A 25,072-nucleotide genomic window follows, 5' to 3' on the forward strand; every position below is an offset into this window, starting at 1 on the left:
CGCGGGGCCGCATCCAGATGCAGCAGGTAATGCCCGTGGCCTCTCTACTCCTAAAACCTGGGTCCGATATTTTCCCCCACTTCACCCCACCACCTCCAGCACTGTCTATGTGGAATTTGCAGGTTAGCCCTCTAACCGTGTGGTTCCCCACCCCCACAACATCACAAAGAAATCCAGGAAAGGGTGGGGGGTTATTGGCTGTGGTAAACTGCCCCACTGGGTGAGGAGGAGAATCGTGGGGAGGTGGGGGGGGGTTGTTGAGGGAATGTGAGGGGAGTGAATTAGCATCAGGATAAAACACAAAGCTGGTCAAACACAAGGTAAATGTACATAAGCAATGTGAACAAATGGTTCCAAACCTCAGCTCAGGCCTGACATAACCCTGGGTCCTGTCACCCACTCTACCACCCCCTCACCCATCATCCACTCCCCCATCCCTCACCTTCCACCTCCCTGACTCTTCCCCCAGCCTATGCAATTTCACCCCCCACACTCCCCCTGCCCACCCCACCCACATACTCTTCCCCTGTCATCCACTATGGGGGGGAATGTGAGGGCCTGCAGGGTGGTGTGTGGGGGACCCTCCCCCTCTCTTCTCCCCTCTCTCCCCCATCTCTCTCTCCCCCTGGAGGTGGTTGTGTTGGGGGGAATGTATGGGGCGGGTGTGTGTGTGTGTGTATGGATGTGTGTGTGTGTGTGTGTGTGTGTGTGTGTGTGTGTGTGTGTGTGTGTGTGTGTGTGTGTGTGTGTCTGGGTCTGTGTGTGTGGGAGTGTGTGTATGTGTGTGTGTTGGAGGTTGTGTGTGGGGGATTGTGTGTAGGGGTGGGTAGGGGTGTGTCGGGGTGTTTAGGGGTGCGGACTGACCTCACCTTTCCCTCCCTCCTCAGGCAGACAGTGAACAGCTGGGGGAAGTGCGCCTGCGGCCAGTGGTGGGGGGAGCACTCCGAAGGCTGCCCCTTACCGAGGGCGTAGTGGAGGTTCGCTTTGCCGGCCACTGGGACTCAGTGTGTGCTGACGGCTGGAGTGGCCATAACACCCGTGTGGTGTGTGGCATGATGGGATACCCCGGTGAGAGGCGCCTCACCCACTCCTACTACCGGTATGTCCTCGGGGTGGGGGTGGGGGGGGAGGCTGTGGGAGGGGCAAGAACAGATTGGGTAGGGTCATGATGGGGGTGAAGGATGGGGTGGGTCATAGAACATTTAATACTACAATACAGTACAGGTTCTTCAGCCCTCAATGCAGCACCACCCCCAGGAAGACATTCCTGGCCCCCACAACTCTCTGTGTTTTTATAAAAAATTTACCCTGACATCTCCCCTAAACTTCCCTCCCTTCACTTTTTACACACATCCTCTGGTGTTTGCTGATCCTGCCCTGGGAAACAGGTGCTGACTGTCCATCCTATCTATGCCTCTCAGAATCTTGTCGACCTCTATCATCTCCTCTCATCCTTCTACGCTCCAAAAAGAAAAGTCCCAGCTCTGCTAACCTCATTAGACTTATTTTCCAATCCAGGCAACATCCTGGTAAATCTCCTCTGCCCCCTCTCCATAGCTTCCACATCCTTCCTGTACTGAGGTGACCAGAACTGTAAGTGGGGTCTCACCAGAGATCTGTAGAGTTGCAACATGACCTCTCGACTCTTGAACTTAGTCCCCCTATTAATGAACCCCAGCATCCCATAGGCCTTCTTAACTATCCTATCAACGTGTGCAGCGATCTTGACGGATACATGCATTTGGATCCCAAGGTCCATCTGTTCATCCACACTCTTAAGTAACCAACCATTAACCCTGGACTCAGCCTTCTGGTTTGTCCTTCCAAAATCCATCACCTCACACTTATCCCCATTGAACTCCATCTGCCCAACTCTGCATCCTGTCTATATTATCTTATAACCTTCGACAACCTTTAGTTCCATCCAGAACCCCTCCAACCTTCGTATCATCCATCCAGGTCAGTGGTTTTCAAACTTTTTCTTCTCACTCTCATTCCACCTTAAGTAATCCCTATGCCAATAGGTTACTGTGAGTAGTTAGGGATTACTTAAGGTGGTTATAAAGATTATGAAAATTGGGTCAGAGAACAATCCCTGAGGCCCCTCCACTAGTCACCGACCTCCAGGCAGAATCCTTTCCTTCCACTCCTACTCTCTGCTTTCTTCCTACAAGCCAAATTTTTATCCACGCGGCCAGGGTTCCACTGATCCAGAGTCTCATGACTTTCTGAACAAATGTCTCATGGGGACCTTGTCAAATGCCTTATTAAAATCCATGTCGACCATATCTACCGCCCGACCCTCATCAATTTCTTTTGTTACCTTCTTAAAACAATCAATTAGGGTCGTGAGGCACACAAAGCTCTGCTGACTATCCCTGAGTAGACTAGACTTCTCCAAATACTCATAGATCCTACCCTTGAACCCTGTCCATTAGTTTACACCCCACTGACGTCAGACTCACCATTCTATAGTTCCCAGGATTCTCTCTGTTACCTTTTATAAACAAGGGGATGATATTGTCCATTCTCCATCCTCTTGCACCTCCCCTATGGCCAAAGAGGACTCAAAGACTAGAGCTACTGCCCCAGCTATCCCTTCCCTCCCTTCCCACAGCAGCCTGGGGTAGATCGCATCCGGCTCCAGAACATCAATCTTAATGTTTTTAAGATCCAACACATCCTCTTCCTTAATCCCCACATTGTCCATCACACAGGCCTGTTCTATTTCATCCTCACCCTGATCAAGGCCCTTTTCTCTTGTGAATACTGACACAAAGTATTAATTTAGGATCCCCCTCCCCAACCTCTTCCACCTCCAGGCACATCTTGCCTCCTTTATCCTTCAGCATCTCCAACTTCATTCTCGTCATCCTTCTGTTCTTCACATATGCATAGAACGCCCTGGGGTTCTCCTTAATCCTCTGTGCCAAGGCCTTCTCATACCCCCTTCCAGGTCTCCAACTCCTTCTTAAGCTCCTTCTTGTCTATCTTGCATTTCTCATGAGCCCTTCCGGTTTCCTGCTTCCTATATCTAACGTTTGCTTCCTTCTTCCTCCTCATGAGTTCCCAGATCTGTTTCGTCAGCCACGGATCCCTTTTCCTACCATCTTTTCCCTGTCCCAGTGGGACAAACCTGTTCTGAACCCAGCACGTGTTGAACCCTGACGGTGGTGGGGAGGTGGGGGGGGGGAATGAAGGTAGTCACAGTTGGGGTGAGGGAAGGGGTATGAGGTGTGTGGTGGGAGATGTGGGGAGGGTTTTGGGAGATATGCGGAGGGGTTGGGGGGTGGGGAGGAGTCAGGGGTGGGGAGGAGTCGAGGGGCAGGGGTGTGCAGTGGGCAGGGGGATGCAGACACCCTGTGACCCCCCTGCCATTTGCCCCCACAGGCGGTGGAGGAGGCGTGGGGAGAGCGAGCCTGGTGCCAGGTAATGGGAAGGGGAATGGATGCTCATTCCTCCCACCCCAGAAACCTGCAGGCAGCAGGTTTCAGCGGTTCGGGTCTCCACTTGGCCCACTCCCTCCTCTGCCATCCCCCAACTCCCCTCCCATCTGTTTCCCCACCTCCCTCCCCTCAATCTCCCTCCTCTCATTATTCCCTCCCCTCCCCTTCTCCCCCTTTCTCTTCCCCTCTCCCCTTCCCTCTCCTCCTCTCCCCTTCCCTCTCCACTCTCTTCCTCTCCCCAATTGTCCTCTCCCTCTTTCCCCTCTCCCTCTCCTCCCCTCTTCTCGTTCCCCCCTACCCCTCCCCCAGCTGGCCCCCCAGCTCATGGCCTCTCTCCCCCCGCAGGATGGTTTTGGGGAGACAGCGACATCGTTACCGGGTGACCACGGTGCGGTGCGAGGGCACCGAGAACCACTTGGCACTGTGCCCGATGCAGCTGATGAAGGGGAACAGCACGGCATCCTGTCCGGGGGGCATGCCCGCCGTGGTCAGCTGTACGGCCGGACCCCTGTTCAGCAAGCGGCGCAAGAAGAAACCCCCAAAGGTGAGGGCCAAGTGGGGGCAGGGTGGGTGGGCAATGGGTAGGGGAGGGGGTGGAGCGGGGGGGGTGGATGGGGAGAGTAGAAGTGGACGGATATGGAGGGGAGGGGGGAGACGCTGAGGGAGGGAAGTGGGTTGGGGAGAGAAGATTTGGTTGCTGGGGTTTGGGCGACTTTGCATTCCATTCCCTCCCGCTCTCCCCTCGAACCCCCACTCCTCCACCCTCTCTCCCCTTCCCCTCTCAGAACCTCCCCCCCCTCCCCCTAAGCAATGCTGTGCCCCCTGACGCAACCCCTGACATGGTGACGTTCTCCCTGACGTGGCCCCTAGCGGGATGATGTACCCCCTGACATGACCCCTGGTGTGACCCTTGATGTGGTGACGTGACCCCCCCCGACGTGTCCCCTGACAGGACCCCTGATGTGGTGACGTGCCCCCCGACGTGATGACGTGTCCCCTGACGTGGTGATGTTCCCCCTGACGAGCCCCTGTGCCCACAGCTGTCCGTGCGGCTGAAGGCGGGCTCCCACCCGGGCGAGGGCCGTGTCGAGGTGCTGAAGGATGGCGAGTGGGGCACGGTGTGTGACGATCGGTGGGACCTGGTGTCGGCCAGCGTGGTGTGTCGGCAGCTGGGTTTTGGCAGTGCCCGTGACGCCCTGACTGGGGCACGCATGGGGAGAGGTGAGGGGGGGGACTGGTGGGGGAAGGGGGAGGACAGGGCAGGGGGCATAGGGAGGTGAGGGAGAAGGGAAGAGTTGGTGGTGGAGGGGAGGGATGGTGGGGAGCATTGCGCGGCAGAGGGAGGAGAGTGGAAGAGAAAGGAGGAGGGTGGGGGTGGGGAATTGAGGGGGAGGGGATGGGGAGAGGGGATGGGGAGAGGTAGGGGGTGGGATAGAGGTGAGGGGGAGGGGATGGGGAAAGGTGAAGGGGAGGGGGCAGAGGTGAGGGGGAGGGAGTTGGGGAGAGAATGGATGATGGGGAGGGGAGTGGGGAGGGGACTCTGTGTGGCGCTCCAGGCTGCCTTTGCCTGGCTGCTCCTGGTCGCAAGGCCACAGCCCACCTCCCTACCCCCTGCCACCCAAGCCCTCCATGACGGGCAGTGCAGTGAGCTGTGTTTTCCAGGGATGGGCCCGATCTACCTGAACGAGGTGAGGTGCGGGGGCTTTGAGAAGTCCGTATGGGATTGTCCCTCCAAGAACATCAGCCAGGATGACTGTTCACACAGCGAAGATGCTGCCGTTCGCTGCAACGTCCCCTACATGGGCTACGAGCGATCGGTCAGTGGCTCCGGGAGGGGGGGGGAGGGAAGGAAGGGGGTGCAGGGCGTGAGGTGGGACCAGACGGGACGAGGGGAAGTAAAGGAGAGGGGGCAGAGGGTAGGGGTGCAGGGCAGAAGGAGGGATAGGGGTAAGGGGCAGTACTGGCCAGGGGTGGGGTGTGGGGGAGGTGGGAAGGAGGGGTTCTTAGAGGAGGGGTGTAGATAGAGGGCAAGAAAAGGGGGCAAAGTGTGCAGAGGGTGGAGGAAGGGGAGGTGGAGCAGGCTTAGGGGTAGGAGAGGGGTGGGATGAAGGATGGGGGAAGGGGAGAGGCTGCAGTGCAGAGGGAGGGATGGGATGGGGCAGGCCGAGGTTAGTGGATGGAGGGCGTGGGTGAGGGGGCAAAGGGCAGGGTCGAAGAGCAGGAACAGAGGGTGGGGGAGATGAGGGGCGGAGGGACAGGGAGAGGGGTCATAGCAGAGAGTGGAGAAGGGGGGAGTGGATTGGGGATCGGGAAGGGGTAGGGAGGAATGGGCTGAGGGCACGGTAAGGGGGGCGAAGTAGGATGGATGGAGGGGTGGGGAATGGGAGGGTGGATGGGGAAGGGGCGAGCAGAGGTGGGGTTGGGTGAAGAACAGGGAGGGGAGTGGTGAATGGAGGGAGGTGGTGAATGGAGGGAGGTGAGAAATTGGGAGCATGAGGAGGAGGGGTTGGGAATGGAGTGGGGGGATGAGGGTGTGTTGTGGGGGGGGGGTGAAGGGAGGGAGGGAAGCCAAGGCAGGGGAAAGACTGAGGGAAGGATGGGGAGGGGGTGAAGGATGAAATGTGGGCGGTGTTGGTAGTGAGGGAGGGGCAGGAGGGGGTGAGGAGAGGTCTCAGCCTGACACTGGATCATGTTGGGGGGTCAGGGGTTAGCAGGTGTCTTCCCTCAGAAATTCTGCCAGCTTCACTGCCACATGGGACCCTTCCCCCTCACTGAACCCAGAGACCCCATCGACTATCAGCGAGGGAGCTTCACTCTGTGTCTGGGCCTGGGGTATGGGACGGTGCGGAGGGAGGGAGTGTGTGACAAGATTGTGCGGAGGGAGGGAATGTGTGACAAGATGGTGTGGAGGGAGAAAGCATGTGATGGGTCAGTGCGGAGGGAGGGATTGTGTGACGAGACAGTGCGGAGGGAGGGAGTGTGTGAGGGGACGGTGTGGAGGGAGAAAGCATGTGATGGGTCAGTGTGAAGGGAGGGAGTGTGTGACGAGACAGTGCGGAGGGAGGGAGTGTGTGAGGGGACAGTGTGGAGGGTGAAAGCATGTGATGAGAGCGGAGGGAGGGAGTGTGTGAGGGGATGGTGCAGAGGGAGGGAGTGTGTGAGGGGATGGTGTGGAGGGAGAGAATGTGTGAGGGAACAGTGTGGAGGGAGAAAGCATGTGATGGGTCAGTGCGGAGGGAGGGAGTGTGTGACGAGATGGTGCAGAGGGAGGGAGTGTGTGAGGGGATGGTGCGGAGGGAGGGAATGTGTGACAGGTCAGTGCAGAGGGAGGAAGCATATGATGAGACAGTGTAGAGGGAGGGAGTGTGTGACGAGACAGTGCAGAGGGAGGGAGTGTGTGAGGGGACAGTGTGGAGGGAGAGAGTGTGTGAGGGGACAGTGTGGAGGGAGAAAGCGTGTGACGAGTCAGTGTAGAGGGAGGGAGTGTGTGAGGAGATGGTGCAGAGGGAGGGAATGTGTGATGGGATAGTGAGGACAGAGGGAGTATGTGATGGGACAGTTTCCTGTCCCCTTCTCCTGCCCTTCAGACACAAACCGGCACTGCTTCTCCATCAGCCAGCTTGCGTTCTGCCTTCCTAGAAATGTGTAACAAAACAAACATGGAGGGGACCCCACAGAACAACAATTCTCTGTCCAACCAAGGCATGAGGGGTCCAGTAACGTCACATGTGACCTGGCTGTCCCTTCCGGTGTCTGTGGTGTGCACACCCTGGCCTCTGCCATCCCCTCCTCCTCCTGCACATCACCACCTGTCACTCCCGGACCTCCTGATGTGTCCCTCCCAGTGCTCATCACCCCACCAACTGCCGCAATTTAGTCCTTGACATTCCTCATGCTCCTATTTCCGGTCATTGTCAGTCCTCCTTCCAAAGGCAGTTAAAACCTTTAGTAGGGGCGTCACTGGGGGTGGTATGTCCCATGCGTGAACTCGTGGTCTCACCCCCTCATATATAGTTGTTTTAAAAAATAAATATAAATATCATTGTAAATTGCATAGATTTCTTAGATTATATGAATACCAGCAACAAACCCGTTTTGTAAAATCTTTCCATGTTGAATTCCAACATTATTCGGAGCGGAACCTTTTTGGATTTACTGCTTCATTCTAAAAAAAATGTTTTTGACATTGGTTCCCAACCTCTAATGACTTGCAATAGTGTCACGAAAGCATCAGAGAATTTGACAAAAGCAGCGACTGTAAAAAAAAACAACCCCGGCAGCAACAAAAACAACAGCACTTGCTGGTTTCCGCGCGCAGATGAAACCACGCAATTCAAAGCGTCGTTGTCATTGGGGAATAATGACGGCTCTGGCCCGAGCCCATTAGAAGCTTCAAAACTTAAATGAGCACCCAATTCTAGCCCCGTAGGTGTGTTGATACGAGGAAGCTGGGCTTACGGAAAGTGTTTTTGTTATCACGAATGATGGGAATATTTTAATTTTAAAAATAATACATTTTTGCTGAAACACAGCACAGAAAATGTTATAGAAATCTGCACCCCCCCCCGCCCCCGTGAGGCCATTCCTGTTGGCCTATTTTCTTCCCCTGCCTCTCATAGAATGTAGGACACGACAGCAGAGTTCAGGCCCTTTGATCCCCCACGCAATGTTGTGCCGACCCATATAATCCTTAAAAAATATTTACACTGCCCCTACCCCGTAACTCTCCATCCATCCATGTTTCTGTCTAAGAGTCTCTTAAATGCCCCCAATGTTCCAGCCTCCACCACCATCCCCGGTAAGGGATTCCAGGCCCCCACAACTCTCTGTAAAAAAAACTTATCCCTGACGTCTCCCCTAAACTTCTCTCCCTTCACTTTGTACAGATGTCCTCTGGTGTTTGCTGATCCTGCCCTGGGAAACAGGTGCTGGCCGTCCACCCTGTCTTTGCCTCTCATAATCCTGTAGACCTCTATTGTCTCCTCTCATCCTTCTACCCTCCAAATAGAAAAGTCCCAGCTCTGCTCACCTTGCCTCACAAGACTTGTTTCCCAACCCAGGTAACATCCTGGTAAATTTCCTCTGCACCCTCTCCACAGCTTCAACATCCTTCCTGTAATGAGGTGACCAGACCTGGACACAATATTCCATCTGTGGTCTCATCAGAGATTTGTAGAGTTGCTTCCCTTCTCCCCGGCCTTTTAATTCAGACGCCTGCCTGCCTTTTACTCGTATCTTGAAGAAGGGCTCAGGCCAGAAATGTCAGTTCTATATCTTTTACCTCCTGCAGACGCTGGGAGACCGGCTGGGTTCCTCCACCATTGCTGTGTCTTCACTACAGTCACAGTGTCTACAGACTTTCGTGTTTCACTCCCCGTATCTGTTCTGCTGCTCTTGTTGTCTCCCTCCTTCCCGCTGGGTTCTGCTCCCTCCCAGAGTCTGTACCGCTGCTCCCGCTCTCTCTCGACGTCCCTCTCTCCCTTCTTCTTGCTGGGACCTGTTCCCTCCTGTGTTGTTCTGTGTGGCTGGTGTTTTTTTTTGTTACTGGCAGCCTTGCTTGGTTCCCTGATCCCTGGAACATACAGTATTGTGTTGAAGTGCCCGGTGTCCCAACCCCATGGGAAACTCCATCAGTGCTTCCAGTGTATAAGAATAGCCCCTTCCTCCCTTAAAACCAGCTGGGTGCATGTTCGGGCCAGGTATGATCGACCCTCCCCAGCTACTAGCCCATCTTGAGATTGCACTCCCCAGTGTTCCCAGAGCTGAGGCCATGGAGTATTGGTGATCCATGAGTGCACCCTGGACAGAGGATTGGGGCATTCTCACGTGGGAACTAGTCTGTGTGGAGCCCCCACTGCCTCCGTTCTGTTCCATGAGCTGGGCAAGGGGTCGCTGACTTCACTGACATCCCAGTCTTGCTTCCATCCCCACACCATCCTAACCCACCACAATCCCCAGGACTCTTCGTCGATCAATGCTGGAAAAACTCAGCAGGTCAAACAAGGAACCTTTTGGTGTCCTTCCCTTGACAAAGAGCTCAAGCCCGAAATGTTGGTTATGTACCTTTATCTTTGCTGCATGAAGTTTGACCTGCTGAGATTCTACTGCATTTTGTTTTTTTACTTCAACCCTAACGTCTTAGCCCTACCCTCCGGTACACATTCCGAATACACCAGGTACAGTCAGAGTGGTCCAGTACGCAGTCTGTACACACCGGGTACAGTCCCTGTGGTCAGATACACAGTCTGTACACACCAGGTACAGTCAGAGTGGTCCGGTACACAGTCTGTACACACCAGGTACAGTCAGAGGGGTCCAGTACGCAGTCTGTACACACCGGGTACAGTCCCTGTGGTCAGAAACACAGTCTGTACACACCAGGTACAGTCAGAGTGGTCCGGTACACAGTCTGTACACACCAGGTACAGTCAGAGAGGTCCAGTACGCAGTCTGTACACACCGGGTACAGTCCCTGTGGTCAGATACTCAGTCTGTACACACCAGATACAGTCTGTGTGGTCAGATACACAGTCTGTACACACCAGGTACAGTCTGTGTGATCAGATACACAGTCCGCACACACCAGATACAGTCCGTGTGGTCAGTTACACAGTCCGTACAGGCCAGGTACAGTCAGAGTAGGCCGGTACACAGTCCGTACACACCAGGCACAGTCTGTGTGGTCAAGTACACAGTCCATACACACCAGGTTCAGTGCATGTGGTCAGATACATAGTCTGTACACACCAAGTACAGTCAGAGTGGTCCAGTACTCAGTCTGTACACACCAGATACAGTCTGTGTGGTCAGATACACAGTCTGTACACACCGGGTACAGTCTGTGTGATCAGATACACAGTCCGCACACACCAGATACAGTCCGTGTGGTCAGTTACACAGTCCGTACAGGCCAGGTACAGTCAGAGTAGGCCGGTACACAGTCCGTACACACCAGGCACAGTCTGTGTGGTCAAGTACACAGTCCATACACACCAGGTTCAGTGCATGTGGTCAGATACACAGTCCGTACACACCAGGTACAGTCAATCTGACATCAGGTACAGTCAGTGTGGTCCAGGCTATCCAATGTCCAATTAAATTCTTACTTTAGTTCTATTTTTACAAGAGAGGATACAAATAACCTCCCAAGGATGTTGGGAAACATAGAGACTAATGCAAGGGAGGAACTGAAAGAAATCAGTATCTCTAAGGACATGGTCTTGGGGAAATTGATGGGATTGAAGGCAGATAAATCCCAAGGGCCTGATAATCTACATCCTAGGGTACTCAAGGAAGTGGTCATTCAGATAGCAGATGCTTTAAGAATTATTTTCCAGAACTTGATAGACTCAGGATCAGTACCCATGGATTGGAGGGTAGCTAATGTTACCCCACTATTTGAAAAGGGGGGTAGAGAAAAAGTGGGGAATAATAGGCCGGTGAGTCTTACATCAGTAGTGGGCAAAATGATGGAATCCATTATTAAGGATGTAATAGCGGAGCATATGACTAGCAGAGAAGGGATCGGACGGAGTCAACATGGATTTACAAAAGGTAAATCGTGCTTGACAAATCTATTGGAATTCTTTGAGATGGTGACAGGTAAAATAGATGGGGGAGAGCCAGTGGATGTGGTGTACCTGGACTTCCAAAAGGCCTTCGATAAGGTCCCGCATAAACGACTGGCTTCCAAAATCAAGGCTCATGGGATTGGGGGCAAAGTATTGATGTGGATTGAGAACTGGCTGGCAGGTAGAAGACAGAGAGTTGGGATAAATGGCTCGTTTTCTGAGTGGCAGGCGGTGACCAGTGGGGTACCACAGGGATCTGTACTGGGACCCCAACTGTTCACAATTTACATTAATGATCTGGATGAGGGGATTGGATGTAATATCCCCAAATTTGCAGATGAAACTAAGCCTGGAGGGGTTGTGTGCACGGAAGAGGGGGTCAGGAAGCTCCAGTGTGATTTGGATAAATTGAGGGACTGGGCAGATACATGGCAAATGCACTACAATGTGGATAAATGTGAGGTTATCCACTTTGGTCATACAAACCGGGGGGGGGGGGGGGGGGGCAGATGACTATTTGAATGGCAATAGATTAAGAGATGGGGAAGTGCAGAGAGACCTAGGGGTACTTGTACACCAGTCTCTGAAGGCGAGCATGCAGGTACAGCAAGCAGTTAAAAAGGCAAATGGTATGTTGGCCTTCATATCAAGAGGGTTTGAGTATAGGAACAAGGATACCTTACTGCAGCTGTACAGGGCCTGGGTGAGACCCCACCTGGAGTATTGTGTGCAGTTTTAGTCACCTTATCCAAGGAAGGATGTTCTTGCAATGGAGGGAGTGCAGAGGCGATTCACCAGGCTGATACCTGGAATGGCAGGAATGACTTATGAGGAAAGCTTGCACAAATTGGGATTGTACTCGCTGGAGTTTAGAAGATTGAGAGGGGATCTCATAGAGACATATAAAATTCTGGCAGGACTGGACAGAGTGGATGCAGATGGGATGTTTCCAAGGATGGGAAAATCCAGAACCCGGGGCCATGGTTTGAGGATAATAGGCAAACCATTTAGGACCGAGATGAGGAGGAATTTCTTGACCCAGAGGGTGGTGAATCTGTGGAATTCATTGCCACAGAGGGCAGTAGAGGCAGGTTCATTAAATATATTTAAGAGGGAATTAGATCTATTTCTTCAGTATAAGGGTATTAAAGGTTACGGAGAGAAGGCGGGGACGGGGTACTGAACTTTAAGATCAGCCATGATCTCATTGAATGGCGGAGCAGGCTCGAAGGGTCGAATGACCTACTCCTGCTCCTATCTTCTATGTTTCTATGTCAGGGAGGGATGTGGCGATCTCTGCCCTGCAAACTGGCCCCTCTGCTCATCCCTTGACTCCTTACCCAGGGGTTATACACAGCACTGAATCCACACTTCCAATATTGCTCTCCATGCCTGGAAGATCCTGCAGCTACTAACATCTTCACCCGCTAACGCTTGCAGATCCGGATTAGCGGCGGACGGACGCGTCTCGAGGGAAGGGTGGAGATCCTGACGGGAGTGGTTAACGGAACCCAGCAGTGGGGCCTCCTGTGCGGAGAGGGTTGGGGCACGCTGGAGGCCATGGTGGTTTGTCGACAACTGGGGCTTGGATATGCCAGTCACGGTGTGCAAGTACGTACAGGCCGGTGTTTTGTGTGTGTGTGTGTGTGTGTGTGTGTGTTTGTTGGTCTTTATGTGTGTGTGTGTGTGTGTTTGTATATATGAGTGTGTCTGTTTGTTTGTGTGTGTCTATATATATATATATATATGTGTATGTGTGTGTGTGCATGCATGTGTACGGGCCCCCTGTGTGTGCTGACATGTGTGTATCTGGGGCTGGAGAAATCCGGGGCCTGTGTGTGCGCGGGGACCTGGCATATCCACACCTGAGAAGTCCCAGCCCAGATTTACCCCTACTCCTCCATCCCCACTCCCTGGAGCCCCAACTGCCCACACTGCAGACTGGAAGTGTAGTGGGATGGGGCGAGGGAAGATGGGGAGAGGAGAGAGAGAGAGAGAGAGAGGCACTCGGGGGGGAGTTGAGGAGACCAGGGAACAGAGTGGGGATCGTGGGGGACTGTGGGGGATGGAGTGGGAGAGGCATGGGTGTGGGGGACCAATGGGGAGGGATGGAGGAGTGCGGGATGTTGGAGATGGAGTGAGGAGGGACAGGGGAGTGGGGGTGTGGGAGGTGGAGTGGGGAGGGGGATGTAGTGGGGAGGGGCAGGGCAGTGGGGTTTGTGGGGACAGAATGGGGGTGAATATGGGATGGGGAGGGAGGGAAGGGCGAGAGAGAGTGAAGTGGTGGAAGGTGTGAGGAATGGCCGGGAATGTGGGATGGAGTGAGGGAGAGCAAGGTGGGGGGGTCAACGAGAAGGGGGAGTCAGTAAGGTGAGGTCAGTGAGGTGGAGGGTCAGTGTGGAAGGCAATCAGCAATGGGGGGGAGTCAAGGATCAGGGGTCAGCGAGGGGTGTTCAGCAAGGAGTGGGTCAGTGAGGGAGGCTGGGGGTCAGCGAGGAAGGGGATCACCAAGGGGAGGCTGCGCTGACCTTGGCGAGCATTCCCACAGGTGCGCATCGTGGGGGGCCGGACAGCATACGAGGGGCGTGTGGAGGTGCGTCGGGGAGGCAGGTGGGGGATGCTGTGCAGTGACGGGTGGAGCACCAAGGAGGCCATGGTGGTCTGCCGGCAGCTGGGGCTGGGCTACCCTCAGCACGCAGTGACGGTAGGTACCATGGCCCCCCCCCCCAGCCCTCTATCATTCCCCGGGCCCCCATCGCCCTGGCCCTGATCGACCGTTCCCCCCCCCACAAAGGGCCCCCTCCCCAGATCTGGATCCGAAACTCCAGCTGGGACCTCCGGACCCAAGAACAGGTCTCACACTAGACCTTAAACTCCAGCTGGGAGCCAGTACCATGGACCCTATCCCTGCCCCTGAACCCCCCGGGGCCCTCGACTCCCAAACTGGACCCCTCAGGACCCTCAGACCCAAAGTAGGCCCCCATACTGGACCCAGCTGTGACCCTGGGATAAGTGAGCATTTCTCCCGAGTACCAGGACTGAGTCGCAGACCCTAATGTGACCCCCCCCCCCCCCAACATGACCCCCTGACACGACATCCTTCACTGATACACCACACCAACAATCAACATAACACCACCGCAGTAAAACATCTAATGGAAAGACCCACAGACCCAGGGCCGGCGCACACAACACCCATAAAACACTACAGCACAGAAACAGACCCTTCAGCCCTTCTAGTCTGTGCCGAACCATTTTTTTTGCTGAGCCCCACTGCCCCGCACCCAGTCCATCTCCCTCCATTCCTCTCCCATCCACGTACCTGTCCAAATTCTTGTTAAATATTAAAACTGAGCCACATTCACCGCTTCATCTGGCAGTTCATTTCACAGGGAAAGGTTAAACAGGTAAGGACTTTATTCCCTGGAGTGTAGAAGAATGAGGGGAGATTTGATAGAGGTGTTTAAAATTATGAGGGGGACAGACAGAGTAAATGTAGGTCGGCTTTTTCCATTGAGGGTGGGTGAGATACAAACCAGAGGACATGGGTTAAGGGTGAAAGGGGAAAAGTTTAGGGGGAACGTGGGGGGAACTTCTTCACACATAGAGTGTGGGGGTGTGGAACGAGCTGCCAGCTGAAATGGTGAATGCGGGCTTGATTTTAATATTTAAGAAAATTTTGGACAGGTTCATGGATGGGAGGGGTATGGAGGGCTATCGACTGGGTGCAGGTCAGTGAGTCTAGGTAAAGAAAATGGTTTGGCACAGACAAGAAGGGCTGAAGGAGCCTATTTCTGTGTGGTAATGCTCTATGGTTCTAATCAGTCCCTGTCTATCCAAATACTTGTATATCCGATCTCTTAGAACATCTTCCAATAATTTACTGACGTCAGGCTCACCGGCCGATAATTTCCAGGGTTATATTTGGAGAATTTTTTTTAAACAATGGAACAACATGAGCTCCCCTCCAATCCTCTGGCATCACACGCGTGGCGAAGGACATTTTAAATATTTCTCCCAGAGCCCCTGCAAGTTCTACACTCGCCTCCCCCAAAATCCGAGGGAATATTTTGTCAGGCCCTGGGGATTTATCCACTCTTATTTGCTTTCAGACAGCGAGCACTTCCTCCTCTTTAATCTGTACAGGTTCCATGACCTCATTGCTTGTTTTCCTGACTTCCTACGACTCTGTGCCTGTTTCCTGAGTGAATACTGATGAAAAAAAAATTAAAATCTCCCCATCTCTTTCCGGTCCGTACAAAGCCGACTACTCCGATCTTCAATGGGACCAAGTTTATCCCTTACTCTCCTTTTGCTCTTAATATACCTGTAGAAACCCTGAGGATTTTCCTTCACGTTGTCACCAAACCAACTTCACATCTTTTTTCCTTCCTGATTTCTTTCTTGAGCTTTTCTTGCATTTTTTATTCTCCTCCAGTCCCTCATTTGCTCCGTGTTGCCTCTACCTATTCTACACCTCTCTCTTCTTCCGAACCCAATCCCCAACATCCCTCGAAAACCAAGGCTCCGTCTGCCTGCTAACCTCGCCTTTAATCCTGACAGGAACATTCAAACTCTACTCTCAAAATTTCCCCTTTGAAGATCCTCCACTTACCTCGCACTTCCTTGGCCGAAAACAACTTATCCCAATCCACACATTCTAGATCCTTACTCATTTTCTCAAAATTAGCCTTTCTCCAATTTAGAATCTCAACCCGAGGCCCAGACCCATCCTTCTCCATAATTAGCTTGAAACTAATGGCTTTGTGATCACTGGACCCAAAATGTTCCCCGACACATACTTCTGTCACCTGTCCTGTCTCGTTCCCTATTAGGAGATCCAGTATTGCACTCTCTCTAGTGGGTACCTCTACATATTGATTTTGAAAACCTTCCTCAACACATTTGACAAACTCCAAGTCATCCAGCCCTTTTACAGTGTGGACGTCCCAGACAACATGTGGAAAGTTAAAATCTCCCACAATCACAACCTTGTGTTTCCTGCAGTTGTCTGCTCTCTCTCAACAGATCTGCTCCTCCAATTCTCAATGACTATTGGCCGGTCTATAATACAACCCTGTGAGTGTGGTCAGACCTTTTCCTTTCCTCAGCTCCACCCATATACCCTCAGTAGACAAGCATGAGCACAGCTGGGATATTTTCCCTGACGAGCAATGCCACTCCTTCCCCTTTCATCACCCCCTGTTCTATCCCATCTAAATCAACGGAAGGCCAGTACCCATGACACAATGTCCCCCAACAACACACACCCTGTTACACATTGACCTGTACACCTCCACGCACGCTCATACACACACACACACATGCCCCACCACGCACACACTGTCCTGCACGCATACCCTCATAGACACTCTTGCTCACACACTCGTGCGCACACACACACCCCTCCACCCCATGACCCTGCATCACTTGAGGATCCCGGTTCACTGGGAACCCTTTGTGTGACCTCTGCAGCCCCACATTTGGGCAACCCCACCTCCAACCTTTGAGTGTCCTTCTCCGAGACAGGCGACCCCTGCACGACGGGGGTCTGAGCCCTTGTACAGTGATCCTGGCGCCTGGCTGTGTATGGGTGGGGCAAGGAGACTGTGTTCGTGGGGTGGGGGTGGGTGAGGAAGGGTGTTAGCGCTGGTAACCTTTCCTTTGGGGTCATTTCCAAGGAAACGTGGTACTGGGATGCAGATACTGGGGTCCAGGACATGGTGCTGAGTGGAGTGAGCTGCACGGGGAATGAGCCCACCCTAGATCGGTGCAAGAGCCATGGAGACACTGTCCGGTGCAAGAAAACGGGCACCCGCTTCGCAGCTGGAGTCATTTGCTCAGAGAGTAAGAGCCGGACAATTCTGTCTCCGCCCTCCCCACTCCACCCTCCCTCCCCATCCCTGCTCTCCCCGTCCCAGCCCTCCTCATCCCCTCCTCCTCACTCTTCCCATCCCCTCCCCTGTCATCTCCTTCCCACCATCCCCATCCCCATCCTCCCCATCTCCACCCTCCCTCCCCTTCCCTGCCCTCCTCGTGCCCTCCCTCCCCCTCCTCCCCACCCTCCCCATCCCGTCCCCTGTGCCCTCCCTCCCACCATCCCCATCCCCACCCTCCCCATCCCCATTCCCCCACTCCACCTTCCCTCCTCGTGCCCTCCCGCCCCATCCCCTCCTCCCCACCCTCCCCATCCCATCCCCTGTCCCCTCCCTCCCACCATCCCCATCCCCACCCTCCCCGTCCCCACTCCACCCTCCTTCCCCTTCCCTGCCCTCCTCGTGCCCTCCCTCCCCATCCCCACACTCCCCGTCCCCACTCCACCCTCTCTCCCTGTCCTCCCTGTCCCCACTCTTCCCGTCCCTCCCTCCCTGTCCACTCCCCATCCCTTCCCTGTCCCCGCCCTCCCTGTCTCCTCATTCCCGACCTTTCCAGTCCCACCCATCCCAGCTCTGCACTCCCCATCCTCCCCCATCCCCACAATCCCCACCCACCCCATCCCCATACTCCCTACCCTCCCCTGTCCCCACAATTCCCACCCGCCCCCATCTCCACACTCCCCACCCTCCCCTGTCCCCACACTCTCCCAGCTCCACACTCCCTCCCACACCCTCTTGCTATGAGGCATCCTTTCCATTCTGCCCTCTCTCTGGGAAGCAGCCAACACACTAGACCCACCGCAGCCCGGACACATTCCCTGCTCCCCCTTCCCATCTGGGGAGAAGGCTCCAGAGTGTGAAAACTTCACCTTCACCATCAGGGCTCCTGAATGAACCGTAAGACCTGGAAACATCAGAGCAGAAACAGGCCATTCAGCCCATTGTGTCTGCCCTGCCATTCAATCGTGAGCTGATTCATTCCCCCACTCACCCCCATTGCCTGTCCTTCTCCCCATAACCTTTGATGCTCAAAGTCATCAAGAACCTATTAATCTCTACCTTAAATACACTTAATGTCACCACCCTCTGGCTGAAGAAATTCCTCCACATCTCTGTTCTAAGCGACACCCTTCAATCCTGAAGTTGTCCCCTCTTGTCCTCGACTCTCCCAGTGATCCAGTGTCCCCACCCACTGCCCCAGTGATCCAGAGTCCTGCCCAGTGATCCAGTGACCCCACCCACTTCCCCACTGATCCAGTGTCCCATCCAGTGATCTATTGTCCCCACCCACACCTTGGTAATCCAGTATCCTACCCACTGCCCAGTGATCTAGTGCCCCCACCCATTGTAGCTGCTGTGTTCCCACAGCTGCCTCAGACCTGATCCTGAATGCCAAGCTGGTGGAGCAGACAGCGTACATCGAGGACCGGCCACTCCACATGCTGTACTGCGCGGCCGAGGAGAACTGCCTGTCCAGCAGCGCCCAGTACGCCAACTGGCCGTACGGACACCGCCGCCTCCTCCGCTTCTCCTCTGAGATCCACAACCTCGGCCGCGCGGACTTCCGACCCAAGGCGGGGCGCCACTCCTGGGTCTGGCATGAGTGCCACGGGTAAGAGCAGGACAGTGCAGGGGGTGGTGGCACAGCAAGACTCCAGGCCAGCACCCCTTCCCCTCACCCCATCAGAGGTTGGGTCTGATGGAGCTGCGGTGGGCGGGGGCGAGGGATGGTGGGGGCAAGAGTCACGTCAGACTCAATGCTGGGGCAGCAATAGCATCCTGAATCCCCGAACAATTCCCGTAAGGAAGAGACAATGGGCACAGGATCCAGGGAACTTCGTTGGAATAGAACAGGCCTGTGGGCTGGATGTTTTGGATCTTTTTAAAAACAAAATTGATGTCCCCGGGGCCGGATGCGATATACCCCAGGTTGCTGTGGAAAGTAAGGGAAGAGATAGTGGGGCTTTGAATCCTCTTTGGCTGCAGGGGAGGTGCCGGAGGATTGGAGAATGGCAGATGTAGTCTCCTTGTTATCAAAATGGTAACAGGGAGAATCCTGGGAACTATAGACCAGTGAGTCTGACGTCAGGGGGTGTAAACTTCGAGAGGATTATTAAGGACAGGATCTAGAAGCATTTGGAGAAGTCCAGTCTACTCAAGGATAGGCAGCAGGGCTTTGTGAAGGGAAGGTCGTGCCTCACGAGTCTAATTGAGTTTTTTGAGGAGGTAACAAAAGAAATTGATGACGGTTGGGTGATAGATGCGGTCAACATGGATTTTAGTAAGGTATTTGACAACGGCCCCCATGATAGACTGCTCACAATTCTCCACGTGAGGTCTCACTGGTTCCTTCTAAAGCCTCAACATCACATCCCTGCTCTTAGATTCGATTCCTCTTGAAATGAACGCCAGCATCACATTTGCCTTCTTCACCTCCGGTTCAATCTGCAGGATCACCTTCAGTCTATCCTGCACGACAAATCCCAGGCCCCTTTGTAATTTTCTCCCCATTTAGAAAATAATCTGCCCATTTATTTTTTCCGACCAAAGTGCGTTACCGTGCACCTTCCGACATTATATTCATTTCCCACTTTGCCTGTTCTCATCTGTTCACGTCCTTCTGCAGCCTCCGTGTTTCCTCAGCACCTCCCTGCACCTCCGCCCACCTTCTTATCATCTGCACACTTGGCCACAAAAACATTCATTCCACAACATAAAAAGAAGTGGCCCCAACCCCGACCCCTGTGGAAACACCACTAGCAACTGGCACCCAATCAGAATATGACTTCTGTTAGGGCTTTAGACAGAATGATTGGTGTAGCAGTGAGTACAACACCATTACAGCGCCAGCGATCGGGACCAGGGTTCGAATCCCGTGGTGTCTGTAAGGAGTTTGCACATTCTCCACGTGACTGCCTGGGTTTTCCCCAAGGGCTCTGGTTTCCGCTCACTGTTCGAAACTTACCGGGGGTTGTAGGTTAATTCAGTGTAATTGGGCGGCATGGACTTGTGGGCCGATAGGGCTTGTTACCGTGGTGTAGGTCTAAGTTATTCCCTGGAGTGTAGGAGAATGAGAGGAGATTTGATAGAGGAATTCGAAATTATGAGGGGGACAGACAGAGTAAATGTAGGTCAGCTTTTTCCACTGAGGGTGGGTGAGATGCAAACCAGAGGACATGGGTTAAGAGTGAAAGGGAAAAAGCATAGGGGGAACATGATGGGGAACTTCTTCACACAGAGAGCGGTGGGGGTGTGGAACGAGCTGCCAGCTGAAGTGGTGAATGCGGGCTAAATTTTAACATTTAAGAAGAATTTGGACAGGTCCATGGATGGGATGAGTATGTAGGGCTATGGACTGGGTGCAGGTCAGTGGGACCCATCATGAGTTAGATGGGCCAAGGGGCCTACTTCTGTGCTGTATTGTTTTCTGGTTCCGTGGAGGTGTGAAGGAGGTTATCGGAGATTACAATGGGATCTCGATGAACTGGGGTTGAGAGCCAAGGAATGGCATTTAACTGAACAAGTATGAGGTGTCACACGTTGAGAGGTTAAACCAGGTCAGGGCTCGCTCGGTGAATGGTGGGTGGGCCCAGGGCAGGGTTGTAGAGGCACTTGGGGGTACAGATTGACATGCTGTGCTGTAGAATTGTATGATGATGTGTCTAATCTCCACTCTCCATCTCTCCCATCTCCTTCCTCTCCCTCTTTCCTTCTGTCTCTTCCCCATCTCTCTCCCACACGCTCTACCCCCTCCATCCCTCTCCCTTTCCCCCACCCTCTCCCCTCTGTCCTCTTTCTCTTCCCCTCTCTCACGTCCTCCCCATTTCTTTCCACCTTCCCTCCCCCCTCTTCCCCTCCCCCTCTCCCTCTCCCCATCACTTTCCACCTTCCTTCCCCCTCTCCCTCCACTCTCACACCCCAACTCTCGTCCCCATCTCACCCCACTCTCTCCCCCCACTCTCGCTGCCCCACTCTCGCACCTCCCACTCTCTTCCCCACTCTCTCTCCTCCACTCTCTCTCCCCACTCTCTCCTCCCCACTCTCTCCCCTCCCATCTCTCTCCACCCTCCACCTTCCACCCCCTCCCTCCTCTTCCCCCCCACTCCCCACCACCTGCAGTCACTACCACAGTATGGATATCTTCACACACTACGACATCCTGACCCTGAATGGGACGAAGGTAGCCGAGGGTCACAAGGCCAGCTTCTGCCTGGAGGATACGGACTGTGCAGAAGGTGCGTGATGATTGGTGAGGCAGTTGGGGAGGTGGGTGGTGATTGTTGGGGCAGTCGGGGAGGTGGGTGGTGATTGATGAGGCAGTTGGGGAGGTAGGTGGTGATTGGTGGGGCAGTCGAGGAGGTAGGTGGTGATTGGTGGGGCAGACAAGGAGGTAAAAAACATTCCCCTGACATCTCCCCTAAACTTCCCTCCCTTCACTTTGTACACATGTCCTCTGGTGTTTGCTGATCCTACCCTGGGAAACAGGCGCTGACTGTCCACCCTCTCTATGCCACTCATAATCTTGTAGACTTCCATCAAGACTCCTCTCATCCTTCTATGCTCCAGAGAGAAAAGTCCCAGCTCTGCTAACCTTGTCTCATAAGGCATGTTTCGCAATCCAGGCAACGTCCTGGCAAATCTCCTCTGCACCCTCTCCACAGCTTCCACATCCTTCCTGTAATGAGGAGACCAGAAATGAACACAATACTCTAAATGGGGTCTCACCAGAGATTTGTAGAGTTGCAACATGATCTCTCTACTCCTGAACTCAATCCCCTTATTAATGTAGCCCAACATCCCATAGGCCTTCTTAATTAACCTATCAACCTGCCCGGCAACCTTGAGGGATTTATAGATTTGAACCCCAAGGTCTCTCTGTTCATCCACACTCTTAAGTAACTGACCATTAATACTGTACTCAGCCTTCTGGTTTGTCCTTCCTTAATACATCACCTCACACTTATCCAGATTGAACTCCATCTGCCACTTTTCTGCCCAACTCTGCATCCTGTCTATATTATCTTATAACCAACAACAACCTTCAAATCCACCCACAACTCCTCCAATTTTCGTGTCATCCACAAACATACTGACCCATCCTTCCGCCTCTTCATCCAGGTAATTTATAAAGACCACAAAGAGCAGGGGGTCCCAGAACAGATCCTTGTGGCTCCTCCACTAGTCACCGACCTCCAGGCAGAATACTTTCCTCCCACTACTACTCTCTAATTTCTTCCAAAAGCCAATTTTCTATCCACACGACCAAAGTTCCACTGACCCAATGACATGACTTTCTGAACAAGTGTCTCTTGGGGGACCTTGTCAAATACCTTGCTAAAATCCATATCGACCACATCTACCACCCAACCCTCATCAATTTCTTTTGTTCCTCCTCGAAAAACTCAATTAGACTCATGAGGCACGACCTTCCCTTCACAAAGCCCTGCTGCCTTTCCTTGAGTAGACGGGACTTCTCCAAATGCTTCTAGATCCTGTCCTTAAGAATCCTCTCCATTTGTTTGGCCCAGCTATCATTTCCCACAGCAGCCTGAAGTATATCGCATCCAGCCCCAGGGACTTATCAATCTTGGTATTTTTAAGATCCAACACTTCGACTTCCTTAATCTCCACATTGTCCGTCACACAAGCCTGTTCAATTTCAACCTCACCCTGATCAAGGTCCTTTTCTCTTATGAACACTGACACAAAGTATTCATTTAGGATCACCCTCCCCAACCTCCTCTGCCTCCTGGCACATTGCCTCCTTTATCCTTTAGTGGCCCCACCTTTATTCTCGTCATCCTTCTGTTCTTTGTATAGGCATAGAACGCTGAGGGTTTCTCCATAATCCTACATGCCAAAGCCATTTCTCAGGCCCCCCTTGAGCTCTCCTAACTCCTTTCTTAAGCTCCATCCTGACTATCTTGTACTTCTCATGAGCCCTTCCTGTTTCCTGCTTCCTATATCTAACATTTCCTTCCTTCTTCCTCTTCACGAGTTGCCTGACCTGTTTCGTCAGCCACAGTTCCCTTTTCCTACCATCTTTTCCTTGTCCCAGTGGGGCAAACCTATCCTGAACCCTGCACAAGTGGTCCCTAAACTTCTTCCCATTACATCTGTGCTTTCTCCCTTGAACATCTGTTTCCAATTTACTCTGCTAGTTCCTGCCTCATCCCTTCATAATTAGCCCTTCCCCAGTTAAACACTTTCCCATTTTGTCTGCTTTTATCCCTGTCCATGGCTATACTAAATCTCAGTGAGTTGTGGTCACTCTCACCAAAATGCTCCCCCACCGAGAGCTCTGGCTCCTGACCAGGTTCATTGCCCAGAACCAGATCCAGTCTAGCCTCTCCTCTCGTCGGCTGGTCCACACTCTGTGTCAGGATCCTTCTTGGACACACCGGACAAGTTCAGCCCCATCTATCCCTCTTGCAGTCAGTAGGTTCCAGTCAATATCAGGGAAGTTGAAATCACCCATAACTACTACCCTGTATTTCCTGCACCATTCAAAAATCTGCCTGCTTATCTGCTTCTTGGGGTCCCGAGGGCTATTTGGGGGCCTCTACTCCTAGCACAGTGATCGCTCCCTTCCTATTTCTGACTTCCACCCACACCGACTCAGTGGACTCTCCCTCTGCAGCCCCTCCCCTTCTACAGCCGTGATACTATCCCTGACCAATGTTGCTACTCCCACCCCCACCTTTTCTACCTCCCATCCTATTCTTTTTACCTGTCCAAATTCTTCTTAAATGTTAAAATTTAGCCCACATTCACCACTTCAGCTGGCAGCTCGTTCCACACCCCCACCACTCTCTGGGTGAAGATGCTCCCCCCTTCATGTTCCCCCAAACTTTTCCCCTTTCCCCCTTAACCCATGTCCTCTGGTTTGTATCTCACCGGCCCTCAGTGGAAAAACCCGACCTACATTTACTGTCTGTCCCCCCTCATCATTTTAAATACCTCGATCAAATCTCCCCTCATTCTTCTACGCTCCAGGAAATAAAGTCCTAACCTGTTTAATCTTTCCCTGTAACTCAGTTCTTGACATCCAGGCAACATCCTAGTAAATCTTCTTTACACACTTTCTATCTTATTGATATCTTTCCTGTCGTTGGATGACCAAAACTGCACACAATTCTCCAAATTTGGCCTCACCAATATCTTTCTTTTTTTTAAAAATTTTTTATTACAGCACGGAAACAGGCCATTAGGCCCTTCTAGTCCGCACCGAACCAAACACCCCTCTCTAGTCCCACCTCCCTGCACAATGCCCATAACCCTCCATCTTCTTCTCCTCCATAGACCTGTCCAACCTTTTCTTAAATAATACAATTGACTCCGCCGCCACTATTTCTCCCGGAAGCTCATTCCACACGTCTACCACTCTCTGAGTAAAGAAGTTCCCCCTCATGTTACCTCTAAACCTCTGCCCCTTAATTCTTAACTCATGTCCTCTTGTTTTAATCTTTCCTCCTCTTAACGGAAATAGTCTATCCACATCCACTCTGTCTATCCCTTTCATAATCTTAAATACTTCTATCAAATCCCCTCTCAACCTTCTACGCTCCAAAGAATAAAGACCTAATCTGTCCAATCTCTCCCTATACTCTAGATGCTTAAACCCAGGTAACATTCTGGTCAACCTTCTCTGCACTCTCTCCACTCTGTTTATATCCTTCCTATAATTAGGCGACCAGAACTGCACACAGAACTCCAAATTACAACTTCACCATAATATCCCAACTCCTGTACTTGGTACTTTGCTTTATGAAGGCTAATATGTCCCAGCATCTTTCTGCCATGGAATCTGAATCCAAAGGGATTTGTGTGATCTGGACTCCTGGTGGGAATGTCATTGGGATTGGTGGAGTCCAGAGGGAACATCACTGGGACGAGGGGAAATAGCATTGAATTGTGGGAATATTGTTGGGATGAGTGCTGGGAGCAACCTCTTGTTCATCAGTGCCTGGTGAACCTTTCAATTTGTCCCCGATTCCACTGCGCTGTTGGTGTGGCCTCACCAGGATCCAGTTGAAATCCACCCTCCTCTCCCATGTTGTTAATCTCCAAGCCCTCACTGAAGGCCAAGATACCATTTCCCCCTTTAACGATGTGGACCCAGTTCAAGGCTTCTGGTGACACCCTGATCCCTCTGAACCTTCACTCCGATCATCCACCC

At 52.8% G+C, this 25,072-nt stretch overlaps 1 protein-coding gene across 1 annotated transcript in view; it reads left to right on the plus strand.

Moving 5' to 3' along the window:
* Nucleotides 1–25,072, plus strand: part of LOC138756936 (lysyl oxidase homolog 3B-like) — a 47,899-nt gene that overhangs the window by 15,270 nt on the left and 7,557 nt on the right. Inside the window, 8 exon segments of the mRNA XM_069923395.1 lie at nucleotides 888–1,099; nucleotides 3,792–3,990; nucleotides 4,487–4,667; nucleotides 5,109–5,263; nucleotides 12,458–12,628; nucleotides 16,699–16,864; nucleotides 18,262–18,505; nucleotides 21,013–21,128. Coding sequence (XP_069779496.1) covers nucleotides 888–1,099; nucleotides 3,792–3,990; nucleotides 4,487–4,667; nucleotides 5,109–5,263; nucleotides 12,458–12,628; nucleotides 16,699–16,864; nucleotides 18,262–18,505; nucleotides 21,013–21,128 — 1,444 coding nt within the window.

Source organism: Narcine bancroftii, chromosome 3 (genome assembly GCF_036971445.1).
Source record: "Narcine bancroftii isolate sNarBan1 chromosome 3, sNarBan1.hap1, whole genome shotgun sequence".
NCBI lineage: Eukaryota > Metazoa > Chordata > Chondrichthyes > Torpediniformes > Narcinidae > Narcine > Narcine bancroftii.